The 15,428-nt window shown below is 40.0% G+C and overlaps 2 protein-coding genes across 3 annotated transcripts in view; one reads left to right on the top strand and one right to left on the bottom strand.

The window, feature by feature from the left end:
• Nucleotides 1–15,428, bottom strand: part of DOCK1 (dedicator of cytokinesis 1) — a 299,358-nt gene that overhangs the window by 165,658 nt on the left and 118,272 nt on the right. The gene's annotated exons all lie outside the window — the stretch shown is intronic.
• INSYN2A (inhibitory synaptic factor 2A) overlaps nucleotides 1–15,428 on the top strand; it is a 47,343-nt gene that overhangs the window by 20,214 nt on the left and 11,701 nt on the right. The window contains exon 3 of the mRNA XM_064514373.1: nucleotides 13,467–13,538. Within this exon, the coding sequence (XP_064370443.1) occupies nucleotides 13,467–13,538 (72 nt within the window). The remainder of the gene's footprint in view (nucleotides 1–13,466; nucleotides 13,539–15,428) is intronic.

The following is a 15,428-nucleotide window of genomic DNA, read 5'->3' as shown; positions in this document are numbered from 1 at the left end:
CAGAGAGAGCATCCTCATCCAAGTACTTCTCTGTTTTAACAAATACTGCAAGCAATCATCCTCAAGGTCACAAGAGCCCAGCGTAAACTTACCATCCTGACGCGAGAACAGCGGCAAATTGAAGTCAGATAGCCGAAGCAATTACTGCGCTGGATGTTTGCCTCTCACCTTTTTCAGAAACTACTTCAAGTACAATCCAGCTATTCAGTCCAGGTGAAGGGGACAGGGTAAATAAAGGGGGAGTAACAACCTCTGCTGTCTAATGAAATCCACCTTTACACATTAGATGATGCTCTTAAAAGCTGGGTAGTTTCTTATTTCACATAAGGAGAAAAGCAAGCTCAAAGAGCTTACAGAAATAAAACCTCTGGGGGGAAAAAAACACCCTGAAAAAACCTCTACTGCTAGCACACTGCAGTGTGCTAGCTGCAGAAATGATATGACCTCGTTCGGCATTTTTTTTCCCCCTCTTTGGTTTTGTTTTGCTTTAATTACAGACATGGCACAGGAAAAGTTTAATAAAATTGGTCCTAGGGGAAAACCTGGAAATGGAGAGAAGCAATACAATTGAGCAGCTTAAAAGCAGAATACAGCTGCACTGTAAACATGCATATGAAAACCACAGAAAATAAACTCAATTCCACTTTTGATGCCCAAGCTACATCATATACTGAATGCAAAAGCACATCTCTAGACATCATAACAACAGTCCTTGGAAGGACAAGACGACTATGACTGCACTTCACTTTCAGCTCTATGATCTTTACATATATCTGTTTTGTCCGTCCTATGGAGCCATCAAATTCACTCCGGCTATTATTCTGAGACCACCTCCTAAATTTTCCTCTCTTTACCCTAACTACAGTAGTCATATTTCAGACTTTGCCTTTTTTACAGATTTTTTCTCTGAGCATGGATGTATCAAGACAGAGACTGTAACAATTCACTTTTCTAAGGTGGAGACAGGAAATGTCTTCAGATGCATTTTCCTTAGTCAAGGAAAACAAGGAATTTTTTGCACAAACTCCTGCTCTGTAGATCTCACAACCTTTAGGACAGTAGATTGTTGTTTCCATGAATATTCTCATTTATATATGTCCTTTTTTTTTTTTTTTTTTTTTCTGGTTCCACAAACATCAGCCTTAGAGTGAAACATTTGCCTCCTGTAGCGCGCACAAACACACACTACAAGTAGTAATAGCAGGTTTTATTTTCTAGTTCGATCAACAACAAAACACCCTTCTCTTACTTTTCCTATGGCCTTTCGTTATTACCACTCCTTCTCTCTTCTTTCCTCTCCTTTTTTGAAAGTGTACAGTTAATTCTGATTATTAATAGCCACCTCCTGAACTGTGAGGCTTCTTCTGTCATTGCCCAAAAGGTGCATCCACCACACTACATACTTTGAGCCATATTCAAGCAACTAAAATTCCATGAAAACTTACGCTTTTCCAGTGTTATTTCACTACAGCAGTTTTAAGACTAATTGTTTGCATGTGGCCACACGCGAGGTTCTCCCGCCTTGCTCCGTGCTCATTTCCTGATTATAGCTCATCTGCAGCCGTTACTCAGCTGCTCACTCCTTAGTCTTCCCAGAAAGCAGGATTCAGTATTGAGTCCATTAAAGCCCATTTATCTGCCCCTATAGCAAGTAAACACCAAGTTATAAAGCAGTGGTCCAGCCTTCTCTGTCCTGTATCCCCTCCCCGCCAACCGAGTAGATGTGGCAGGGCCGTATCATGTATCTCTCAGCTCTGGATACTTGCTCCGCTGGAATAAATTCATTATATCACTCAAATCCAACCTCAGGCTGCATCTGCAGGGGCAGTTAACTTAGGAGTACTTCATGCTACAAAAGAACATAACATTTCATTTGTCTATGTATCTTGATGCAAATGGCGCTAAGGCTTATGGTTTTCTGAAGCTGATAAGATTTCTCTTTTGGACAGGATTTTTCATAACAGTCGGACAAATTTGTTCTGTTGCTTGAAATCCGAACTTCAGATCATATTGTCACAGTGGATAAAACCAAGGGCAAGTTTTCACAGTTCACAGACATTTGCGGAGCATGTCCCAGCTATTCAGAATATCTAGATACTATAATATTTAAGATAAAGAGTCTTAAGTAATCCTACCATAATCTCTAGCTCACAGCTATTAAACATCCTTGATTAGGAAGGTAGTGGCATGATGTTTTCAATGAGCACAGTTGAACAAAAATGAAAAAATGAACTGTTAGCAACATCCAGGATGTGGAAGAACCAAAACAAAAAATAAACAGTAACTTTTTAACAAAGTTACTGATATTCTTAATGGCTATTCTGTTTTCACCAAAAATTACATCAGAAACAGTTTGAGTCTCAGAATATATTACTTGCTTTGCTAAAACATTCCAGCTGTTTAGCTACATATATTGTACAGCCACAACTGGAAAAAAAAAACAGTATTTGAAATATTTAAAAAAAATTTTTTCCATTTATATCAAGGTGCTATTCAGACTTTAAAAACAAGCTGCAGCCCCGTTGCCCACCCCATGGCCTGTCCCAGCAGCGCTTTCTGCTGCGCGGCGAAATGAAGGCTCCAAACTTTTCCATCACATGGACGACAGTGACCCAAAGGCCAATAGAAGCAACAGCTCTCCATTACTCACTCCTACAGTTCAAATCTGCAAATACTAGTGAAGTCTTATAGTGAATGATTAAAGGGAAGTAAGCAAAGATAAATGCATCCATAGGAATTACTACAGATCATAAGGGAAGCTCCTCCAGCTGTCACTGAGCTGTCCAAATTACATACCTGCAAGGAGAGTTTTTCTGCTAAATCAGGCTTTTAAAGAGGACCTTATTTAGGTACTGAATTACCAGTTTTCACTTTACACAATTAGAGTAATCCTTTAATAACTGCATTTTGACTGTCAGGAGCAGAAAAATCCAAAGAGACAGAGCACTGAGCCCGATATCTTTCCAGTCATGTAAAAATGAGACAAAATGAGCTTTACAGTGTGAAATTTCTCACTGCTGTTGGTTCTCCAGGAGATTAATCCCTAGATTTCTAATTGACACCTACTTCTGAGCCTTTGTGCAGACACAAAGACATACTCATCTCTCTCATCCTGACTGGGAAAAACGGATTTTGACTATTACAGTAGAAAGTCTTGCTTGAAGAGCAGTGCTTTGCTTTTAAACTGTTGAGGCTCCCGACTACCCAGGTCCAGAATTAAGAAATAAATATGCAACTGAGGAATTGCACACAATACAGAGTAATTTTAAAGACAGATGAGTAAATAGATGACTAAGTTAAACCATGCAGAGTGGTCCAACACAAGGGGCACGGGTGCACACCTGCTGTCTACAGCTCACCCAACATTACTCTTCTCTGCCAGCTTTGTCATTTTTTTCCCATGTTATAAGCACACACTGACTAGGAAAGCAATAATTTAACAGAAGGCTTAAGCAAAACGGAGACGCTTCAGAGCAGTTCCCGTTTCGGCAGAAGTTTGTGACTGTTCGCTTCCACCTCTCACTGAGCAGGAACGAAGGAATGGGCCACGTCGGGGGCAGCCGGGAAGAAAAACCGCCCTTCTCAGGGAGGCTGGAAATCACGCCAAGCAGCAGCCCCAGGTGTACTCAGTCCTCTTCTAAAATTCAAATTTGTTCAGAAAGATGAGACGGCATTGTATTGGGTGTACAGTTTTTTCCGCTCGTTTCCAATATCCTAAGAAGATGCTGCAGAAGCCAACAATATCTCTGAATTATTAGCCTGCACTCCTCAGAGAGACTGGACTGTAGAGATGAGCAGAGATATTTTGGTATTAACAAGGCCATTTGTACTCCAAAGTAGTTCAACCTGGCATGACTTAGGTAATTTCTCGGGCACGTGAGAAGAGACTGGTTTACTTCACTGTCACCTGCACAAGCTCAGAGAAACCGCTGGGGAAGGGGCCTTCCTGAGCACCTGTGTGCGAAGCTCAAGCGCATGCAGCGTTGTTTCTCTGCGGATGCCCTTTACTACAGTTAAATCTCAAATTACCATTACTTAAGGAAATGAGAAAAAAACATATTAAGACCTGCAAAGAGTTACTCGAACTGCAGCACATCTACAGAGCAAGTTCTGCTTTTCCAAGGTCCTTCCCCTGTGGGGTTTTTCCCCCCTCCATACAATCCACCGGCCTTCTTGCAAGTACTACATAATCATACATAAACAGTATGAACAGTGGCCAGCAACTGAACTCCCTCTGCTTAATTTCATGCTACAGTGTCATATTTAGAAATTGAAGCAAGCTGGTTTTGGCTGACACAGAGTATGGCTTATACAGTTATTATTATAATCTGGTATAGGCTTATATGCGTAATGCACACAAAGTATTTGAGCAGGCATCTCGATCTCTTTGAAATTATGAAAAAACACCCAAGCCTTAATACTCTTAGACTTAATACCTTCCCTCCTTTACAGAAACATTATGTGTAACTACTGGGCCAAGCCAAGCAAAATCCAAAGGGCTGTGTTTTAATACCGTTATTGACCTATAAATGCACTATTAGTTCATACCTGTGAAATACCTCTTGGTCCAATTGAGAGGATTTCCTTTGCATTAAAACTGTGCAGTTATTAATCTCTGTACTATGGCTGAGAAAGGGCTATTAGCCCCAGTGCAGGGAGCTGAATAATCACTCCGCAGTTAAGAAATAATTCAGCTCGGGGTCATGAGCAGTAGACAGTTAGGAGGGCACGAGGCTATAGGCATGGATTTGCATAATGACCGTACCACTGAGCAAATTGCCCCAGCTAATCCCAGAAATTACACGCACAAGAAATTCATTTTAAAATGAGGTGGCCTTGGTGGCGGGGGGAGGAATGGGAACTTGGAGGAGGGAAGCAGCACGCTCTGAAGTGGCAGCAATCCTGAGAAGACCAGGTACAGCAGACCTGTGGATGAGCTGCAGTTTCGCGAGTCTGAGGGAATGTAAATAATGACACACTGAGGTCAGAAGCAGATCACAGCAGAGAGATTTATAGCTGCCAGCAAGAGTGCAAGGGGTAAAGCCAGAGACCTCATCTTAATGCAACTACTGGAGGAAACTCCCTGATAACCTGCTGAAAGTATTTGGCCTAAGAATTATTAGCCAGTGATACAGTTGCTAATCAACTAGAGCAAACAAATTCACTGATTTATTATTAGTGCCCAGAGTTGACACTAATTATCCTCCTGATTTTTCTGATGAGACAAAGGCACATATTTAAGCGATGTGCTAGACCTCGTAGAGTCCTAATTCCTACGAAATTCTGTGATTTCACTTGAAATATTTTTAAATTCTTTTGATTGTCAGGGTTTTTTTTTTCAAACCAATAGGCAGCCCTATTAAAAAATGCCTTTTTTTTTTTAAATCCTTCACTCCCTGACTAACCCTAGTATAATATAAAATGTATTTATGGGGTGAAAGCACTTGAACTGCTGTCTTGGGAGTCATGCCATCCGCCCACAGCACAAATACCTCCAAAAGAAAATTAGTCATCTGCTTCCAACTGTCAAGATCCAGTAAAAAAGACAACAAACTACTGTCTTGGAAGCAGTCTGAAAATCTCACCATTGAGCTGCTGAACATTTCAAAGTATTTTCAGAAACCAAGTGAACAATTTCAGCCCTGCAATGAGAAGATAGATGAAAAAACACAGTAGAAAAGGTTTCTGGTATCATTTTAGAGTATCACAGTATTTCTGCTTTCATTTTCCACCATTTAGACCATCAGTTAAAGAAAACCTACACTTTGTTGTTGCTAAAACACGCTTGTACGCAGCATGACAACAGTGGTCTTCCCCGCTACTCTGACGCCAGCCAGAGGCTGCGTGGCCTCAATCACAGCTCGGCCCAGGAACGATCCCTGCTCCTTCCAGCTGTGCTTCTGCACATCTGTCCAGCCTGTGGGCTCCCTCCTGCTCTCCCTGCAACTCACGGACAGCAGCTTTCCTCAGAGAGAATAAAGCTGTATTCACTACGGCTCCGTTACTTCTCATTTAGTAACTACTTAAAGGAAACTAGCCAGCTAACGCTATCAAGGATCTCCGCCAGGAAGGAAAAGGATGATGATGTGTCAGACAACGCAGCGTCGGTGCGCGGTGACCCCGTTCAGACAGGTGGCATTTAGTAAGCATTACTCAGATCTGCGCAGTGCTCCCAGAGACTACTGCCAAATACCCGGGTTACCCGGGAACCACGGTACTTCTGCTTGTACCGTGTACCGTAGGATCCTGGCACACGTATTCCCATGCTCAAGCACTGATTTTAGCTGCAGCTGCTAAATATGCCCAGTACTGAGGCTTCACAGCAGAGTTATGTTGGCAACTTCAGACCAGCAGGGAAAGCAGCAGCCCGAAAGCAGAGCCTCGCTGCACGGAAACATGACTTTGCTAGACAAGGCAGGGCATGGCTTCATGCTGCCTGGACCCGTTAGCACTGGAGGTGCACAGGTAGCTCAACAGGCCGCGGGGGTCTCTGCAAAGACCTGCACAACAGTAACAGAGTTGGCTTGTACTGGTAACGGTAACACATGCAGTCCGCTGCAAATGTAACCAAGTTCAGTGCAGCCTAAATGAGGGTATACTAAAGCACCTCTTTATCTGCTCTAAATATCACCAGGACTTGCACACTGCTAAGGGAGCTAACACCTGGTCACAGGATGGGGAACAGACCTCTCAAACACAAGGGAACCACGTTTACTAGGAGGAACACGCAGGATGCTCCCAGGGCTTGTACAGGGGAACTGAATAATAGTCTTGGTCAACAAACCATAGAAAAAGCCATCTTCAGGTGAAAGCCAAGGGGGGGACAAGGGGGACTGAAACACCTCCGAATAGCATGAAGCTACTCAATGCTTGCATCCAGGGGAAGACATCAAACTAAACAGTTCGAGCCTCAAGACCATTATGCAGAACACAACCAATGCATTACAGTGTTCTTGACTTTGATTTTTATTCAACGGTACCATTATCATCTATAAATGAAAGCCAGTAGTCGCAAATGTAATCAAAACGCATCAGCAGTAAAGCCAAAGCAATTCTAGAAGCTCTTCTACTTCCTCCCGGGCAAGTGATTTTTCAGAAATGTTTTCTGTGCGCAGAAGGCTGATTCTAGATATGTTATAGCTGGACACATCTGCTGCTCTGATGGCACAGTGTATGTTCTTAAGGGAACCAGAGGAAGATTATTAATCCAACAAAAACATGATTTTGCTGATAGAAGCATGTTTATACAAGAAGGCTTTCCATGCAGCTGTAGTGGCAAGCGTTTCCTAGGTTAGGCTAAACCGACATAACTAAATAGAACTTATTTTAATCTGCAAAGGATATACAAGTGATTTTCCCATTGTTTACATAGCTAGAACATGACTTACTCAAGTCCTGAGGACAATGAAAATGCACGTAATATGGTGAGGTAATCTTATTCTGATAAAAGGCAAATTACATTAAGTGTGGGCAATTCTTGAAGCACAGTTTTTAAGTAGCATTAGTTCTTTAGAGCTTTACAATAGGAAACAACGGTTTTCAGAAGTTCACCACTGGACTCTTTGTTTTTAAACCATTATTCTGCAAAGACGCATAATATTAGTGTGTTTATCTATGCTGTAAATAGTCCCAGCAGAACTAGGCAATGCACAGAAATATAATACCTGTTTATACAAAGATTTAAGGAGAATCATGGCCTACACTTCCTCAGCTATTCAGAGCTGCCCACAACTGTCGCTTCAAAACGACTTCAAAGGCCCACTGCCTTCTTAACATAATTTGTTTCACTATATGTTAATAAAAATATCAACAAAAAAAATCTCTTGAACAAGTCTGTTTATCCTCCTTTTTGGTGGTGTTACATCAAAAGAGTGATGAACATCAGTATCATCTGAAGAGCATACCGATCAAAGCACAAACACGCTCTGAAACACAGCCACTTCTGTAAAACCACGCCATCAAAATAACACAATTAATATGAAGTATTCCCTACGTCCTGGAACAGTATAAGGGAGGATATCCAGATGTAATGAAGCTGTCTTCCCAAATGGCTTTGTAAGATTTTCTTTTGTTTTTAAATAGATGCCCAGGATGCTTGAATTAGTGCCCATTCACTTGCTACCTACTGAACAATAGCACATTTCAGCACATACAAATCTAAGCCTCCCTCTCTCAGCTCAACAGGGTCTCTAATTTATACTAGCAAACAACAACTCAAATGAAGGGAAGATTTTGATGTGCTACAGTTGGTATTTTCAAAAGAAGCCTCAAGCAGGTGCACCAGTTCAGTGCATTTCAGTGATTTATAAGGTGTAATTCCCTTAGGCTCCTTTGAAAATTGCAGCCTATTATTAGTCACTGCCAGTCCATGTCAGCAAAATAGCTGCTCTTCATTATAATATTTTAATACTTGGAAGTGCTAATTGAGGTTAAGCTCAGGTTGTGCCAAGAATGCTAAAGACATACAATAAAATGAAAATCTCTTCCAACCAATACACAATTTAGACGGAACGCGTATGTGAAGAAATGATGCTGGAGATCAGGTATCCTTCCCAAGGTCACGCAGTGAATTAGATGCAGACGCAGCAATACAACTAACCTATATCCTTCCTTTCTTCAGCATCTAGACTATAACACATAGGGCTAACCAGGCCCAGCTTTATCCATCTGTGTGAAAATAGAAAACAGAAGATATCAAAGAATTAAGCTGTTTGAGTAAGGACTTTTTATTAGTGTACATCGCAGCACATTAGGTGCAAGAGCGTATGAAACACAGCAATAACAGGAATACTGTGGAAGCCGCCGATGCAGCCCAGTACGTGCATTCAGTTCACTCTTTGCAGATCAGCATGCATCCCATCAAATTGGTGATGGGCAGTGCCAGGTTTACTTTGCTATATGATCAAGGGATTTCATAAATCACACTCCTTATCACTCAAGTTTCTTTTCTTTATTGTTTTTGAAGGAAAACTATCAAGTAGCACAGATTTTGCCCAATTATCCAGACAGGAACCTAATCAAGCTAAAAGACTTCTGTCAATGCGGGTGAGATAAGCCAGGGCATCTTTCTTGTTATGTTTGCTAGGAACAAATGGGGCATTGTCAGTTGTTTTGAGGGCTCAAATTTGGTGGATTTCTACTCATAAAAGTCAGAAGTAGAAGTCGGAAAAGAATTTGTATTCGATGGCAATGGCGGCAAGCATTGCTCCCTACCTGTACCTCTCGATACCAACAGTTCTTTCCTATAAGGAATACAGCCGCCTTCTCCCCTTTCAATACCGATACACCCTTCTTGGGCCATGGTGCACAACTGCTTGTCTGCCTTTCCGTAGAGAGACTGAGGCAAAAATGGATTTTTGTGCAAAGTCCAAAAGCACCACGTTTTAGGAGACCTGAAATGAGCAGTCCAAACAGCATCACCAATGGCAGCAAAAACATTTGAAACTCAGGATATAAGAACACGCTGAAGACCGTAACACAGGAGAAAAGTCAGTAAGAGGCCAAGAGACAGGGGAGACCGCACATTCCTGATTTTGCCTTTTGGAGTGTTCAACATGCACAGTTTTTGTCCCACCTTAGTACCCAAATGCAGCTAGGTTTAATCTACACTTTAAGGCTGAGAGCCTGCCTGCCTTCCTTTGAGGAGTTACTAGACATTACAGGCTCCTCCGCACCGCGAAGCAGCTGCGGAGCAGACGTACCGCAGCGTGCACACTAGACGTGGCAGCACCACCTCGGTGTGATCCGGTTTAACTTGCCCAGCTGCTGCTTTAGTCGCTCCTGGGCTGCAACGCAAACCAAGGCTGTGCCTCTCGCAGGGACGCGGAGACGAGTGCCGTTCCCAGGAGCTCAACCCCAAAGTTTGCCCAGAGTAGTCTTACCACTATTCTTGACCTCCAGCCAGCAGGACATATGTTTGTATAACAAACAGTGGAAATACTGTTATAAAAAAATTCCCACTCGGACTTTTTTCCAGATTTTTCAAATAAATTAATGATTAAATCACCCCATGCCTGCCATCTCTGGGTTTTTTTTCCTTCTTGAAAAATGAATGAAAAGGGGAGAGACTAAAGCAAATTACAAAGTATAAAATTTCTTACACTCAGTGAGGCATTCCCAAAATCAGGATGTTAAGTTTGTTAAAATAAGCTGCAAGGCTTAATTTTGAATCGTTTTTAATTTAAGTACACTGCTCACAGGAGTTACAGCTTGGGGACTCCTGGCTCCCAGGCATCTCACTCAATACAAAATGAAATACTCCACTTTGGATCGAAAATAATCCAAAACCAAATTTCATTTATTTCTGAAAAGAACAAGTTTTCTGAAGAAATCTTTGTTTTGGAAAAAAAAAAATTTACATCTCACATGTTTTATTATTACAAAAAGAATCAGGATTTCAAACTGGTCACCTCCTTTCGCCACTTTTGCTTGCAAGGCTCTTTACCAATGATTAAACTATTGAAAACCACCCTCATTCATCTGTGTGTGGCTCCCAGGCTCAAAAATTGAAAAACATCAAGAAAAAAAAAGTCAAGAATATGTTGACTCTCAGGATTGGGGAGGGAGCCCCACCACTGAACAGATGACCTGGCCACCTTGCTTTCACAACGGCACCCCGAAACCTCGCTCTCCCAGAGCGAAATCCTTTAGGGAGCAGACATATCCCTAAAACGCGGACAGTCATTTTCCTGAGGAACTTCACAACTACAGCCAAGTCATCGCCTGCGCTCTTTGCCCCAGGGCTGGTCCCTCCACGCTCCAGGGTAACGGAGATGTTAGCAGGATAAATAACATGGATACGATGATTTGCCTTCATAAACACTGGACTTCGAAAATCTTGTTAAAGCCTTCTTTTCGCTTAAACAGAGGAGCGCAGCAGTAGGCAATTGCGAACAGCATAAAACCTGTGCAGAAACAGGAGATACTGGGGGAAAACGGGAGGGTTTTAGTCTACAAGCTGGATAACTGCCTGTATTTGAATGTCAGCTTGTAGGCTTACAAAGAGAATGAAAATGTCCCAGTTGAAGTCTAACGAACAAATAAAGTGGCACCCAACTCAATGTGTTTATGCTTTTACCTATGCCGAGGCAGTCAGACAACTCAGCTGTATTCCTCTAAACTTCGCTATTAAATACTGTTTATAGCGTCCGTAAATAAAGGCTTTCATCAACCAATCTGTAAACTTTAAATGTTATACCTCCAATAAGAATTTTTAGTGGTTGATTAATAGCCTGGAAAAAATAGTTTTAAATGTCCAAGTTTAATGCTGCACTGACAGTTTTTAATGTCAGCTTCTAAAACAGCTTGAAAGGAGAATTTAAGAACAGATACTAATTCATCCCTCTTATGGGCAATAAAACAAACAATCAAATACAAATCAGTATTTTCCCCACAAAAGGAACAGCACAGAATAGTATAGAAATAATAGAGAAATTCTGCTTTTGTTGAAATTCTTTTGCTCATCTGGCTTTGAAATCTAGCAGTCTGGTTAATGTGGGTAAGTTCCTCTGAATAAAAAGTATTTTTAAGGCTCCTGAATTACGAGTTGGTGTAAGTTTTAAATCCATAGTGTTCCAAGTCCTCTTAAAACAACAAAGAAAAACACAACCAGAACAACAAGAACTCTAGCTCACATTTTGCTTTCAAGGGGGAAAAAAAATCCTCGTTATTATTAAAAAAGTAGATTCACCTTATTATTAACTATTATCTGTGCTACCCTTGTGCTGAGGAGCTTTATTCACAGGCCTAGAAGACTCTGCTGTGGCACCCTCCCAAATGCTTTATAATCAAAGTAATCATAGTGGAAGTGTCACCTGTGAAGACAAGCCTGGTTTAATAAGCTTCACATCCACTCTCTGCCTTCAAGCTCATACCAATAAATTTCTTTTTCCTTCAAAACACAAATTTTATATAAAATACATCAGTAATGTTCAAACAATATTCAAAGCATTAAAGCAATATTGAGGCATTTAAAAACACTCAGGAGAAGTGGCGCAGCATAAGATGACAGTTTTCAGAGAAAGGAAGAAATAAAACAGGGACAAATTTTGTGACAGTGTAATATTAATGTCCCTGAGAGTATGTTCACCAAGAAAATTAAATAGCCTCAAGTATGTAAGAAATGCTGATTTTCCATTTTAGAGACAGAGGCATTAAACAATTTGAGCTATACCTTTTCCTATTAATATTTTATAGGGGTTTGATATTTTGTCACCTAAGAATTTAATTTAAACAAGTGTTTGTGGGAAGGTTAGATTTTTCGTTATTATTTTGACCGTCGGGGAGCAGAGAAAAGGTGCTCTCTCCCCGCAGCAAGCACAGATAGGGCCAGGAGCGGTGCCGAGATGCTGCTGCCGAGCAAAGCCACCACCGACTTGCCTGATGCTCAGGTGGTTGAACGGTTTGCACCATGAACCTCCCACGCCTCAGCAACCTTCCTCTACTTAAACCCGCTGCATTTTATGCAACTTCTTCAAACTTCCACTAACGGGTCCTGTTTATTTTAAAAGCACACTATGAAGAAGCTTCACAGATTCCAGTCTGTATTTTACACGAACCAAACGTAACTTAAGAGAACGACTCTACAGTTCAGTGTGTGATTTTTATCGAAAACAAAATTGATGCTACTACATAAAATATTAGAAATTTTTCATTTCAAAATCATCTGCATGCACAAAAAGAACATTTGTTTTGATATCCAGGCAGTTGTATTTTTTCGTTTTACACTTCTTACGAAATTCGTCTGTGTACGTAAAAATACCTTTATATGTTACAAATATTTTTCTTTCCAGTTGACCAAGTCAGATGATATTTCAGTAAATTAAAACACATTCCTTCAAACCAAAGTGAGACAAAGCATAGATATAGGCTAGGTGAATAAAGGAAGTGTCATTTAAGTGCCATTTTCTTGCTCTTAAGCTATAAACGCCAGCACAACAGATCGTCAGACTTCATTGTTGACGGACAAAATTTCTAAATAGCAGTCATTTTCCAGTATTATATTCTGCACATCCGCCAATAACTAGCAAAAGGCTTGTGCACTGTGTATTTGAAAAGAAACTAGAAATCACCAAACCAGCAGTGCTTTGTCTGCAGAAACTGGAAATGTATCAGTTATGATTCATCATTTTAGTACCCAGAAGCATTATGTAAATAGAAGATCACATAACTTGGTTTCCTTGTTGTTTTCTTTTTAATTTACAAAAGGATAATGGAAAGATATTTTGATATTTTCTCCTTCCAGTCATTAAAGACACATTTTCCAAACACCAGCATCTTCCCATGTTGTTCAGTGAAGCTGAATATGCTATTTTTTGTTCCCAATTTCCTAATGGCTAGATATTTTTTATATTCAATATTAAGGTTAAAAAAAAAAATGTCTTGGTTACTACAAAAAGCAATGATGGAGGGCAAAAACATTTAAAAGCCACACCCTTCTTAATGACCTCATGGTTTTTTCCTTGCAGGCTTTCATATCGGACTGGTCAAGACACAGCTAACTGCGACACATGCAGGAACAGTGCATGTATTATCTACAGGTAAGTTAAAAACATTAATATTCTCACTTTTCATTGAGCAAAAATAATGATTTATTCACTAATGCACGATCAAATGTTAGTCTTGATTTGATACTTCAATAACATGAAAACAGTTCAAAATACAAAAATAAATTTTTCTTTGGTAAATTCACAAAATTCAACAGCATAGAGTATTAATATTAACATTAAAATACAATAAAAAAGCAGTCCCTGCATGAGGCAGATTATTTTCACCTCTGCTTTCTATGTCTAAATTACTATTTTAGAGAGCACATTGCAAATGGAAAGGTTTTGGTTTTATCTTTTAGCATCCTGCTGGCTTCTTATACAATCCAATGTGACTATGCTCCTTTAGGAAAAGCTCTCAGGTCTAGGAAACATCCTGGACATGCTGGAATATTTTTTATATATATAGAGAGAGATATATATGTATATAATATATATATATATTTATAAATATATATATATAATTTTATATTATATATTATAATATATTATATACAATATATTATATATATTTATAAATATATATTTATATATATATTTTATATATACTTGTATATATATTTATATTTCTCTGCATGGAAGGAAGGTGGAGAATATTTTGTGTTAGCAGCATCTGTTTGTGTCTATTTTAAGCTTTGGAAGAGGCTTTCTTGAAGTTACAGTAGCAGAATGGGACCTGCCTGTTTCAGAATAGTGAGTTTTCAGCTATTTATGTTAGTAAGTCGGTATCATTTCAGAAAAAGTAGCTTCTACAGCAATTCCTGGAAAACTCTTTTGCTATTTTGTACTCTGAAGAGCTTTTAGTGCCCTAATCTGGACTCTACACCTCATTTACTTGGGCTGTAGACTGCTGCAGAGTCCAGCTAAATCTTGTAAGTCTTTCACATGCTGCTAAAAAGTCAAGTCTCTTTCAACTTATTACACTGTTTAAGTGAAAGCAGTTCAAAGAGTTGTTTCTGTTAATTCTTGACAACTTTAGTATAAAATAACTATTTCAGATGTCATCAGACACGGGTAATTTCCATATGGGATGTAGAACCTAATCCCAGACCTCAGGCAGATTCAATACAGACAGTTTTTAGTCAGTACAACAACGTTGCTACTCAGGCTTTTACATCCTTAGAAGTACATAGAACTTTTTAGTACCAGATGAAAAATAACAAACTGGTTAAAGCTTAAAGGTTTTGTTGAAGATTCTGTTGTTTAATACGTGGCACAGTTTATTCTGCAGAAGGCAATACTCTGAGTTTACTTTTTGCACCTGAGCCATTTCTAGCGAGTGGAATTACAGTGGAGATACAAATTAAAGTGAAGATACAAGTGTTGGCCTGGGCTGAAGAGCACAGGATTCCCCCCTTCTCTCCTTACTTCTCTTCTCAGTATCTGATTTAGGCAGAAGACCTGCAACTCTATATACGTTATCTACTAGCAGCCTAGAAGTGAACGGAAAAAAAAGACAGAAAACTTCAACTCCATCTTTTCTGCCAGCAAGCTATAAAGGAGAACGGATGCTTTTCCATGCAGAGGGAGGAACCAATTAACTTCCTTCTCTGTTGGAGCAAGCTTTAGGAGCATTTAAAGGATAGAAGCCCATTCTGCCACAGTTTTTCGGAGCTCCTCTGGAGACAGGCCCCCGAGCAATTCCTTTTTCAGGGCAAACTGGGAAGTTGCAGCCTAGCACAGGTCTAGTAGCAATAGGGATACTTTTTCTTTGACTTTCCAAAAAGATCCAATTAGACTTTTTTTTTTTAAGTTTTGATTGCTAGTCAAGCGTTTGATATACAACTACTGAAAATAAGATACATACGGAAAGCGTGATGTGTCTCATATGTAAGAGCAGATAATTACTAACAGCCTTATTGCAATAATAACGCATTGCCCAAC

The sequence above is a fragment of the Dromaius novaehollandiae genome, chromosome 6 (genome assembly GCF_036370855.1).
Source record: "Dromaius novaehollandiae isolate bDroNov1 chromosome 6, bDroNov1.hap1, whole genome shotgun sequence".
Lineage (NCBI taxonomy): Eukaryota > Metazoa > Chordata > Aves > Casuariiformes > Dromaiidae > Dromaius > Dromaius novaehollandiae.
The sequence above is the reverse complement of the archived record's forward strand: the minus strand, read 5'-3'. Positions and strand labels throughout refer to the sequence as shown.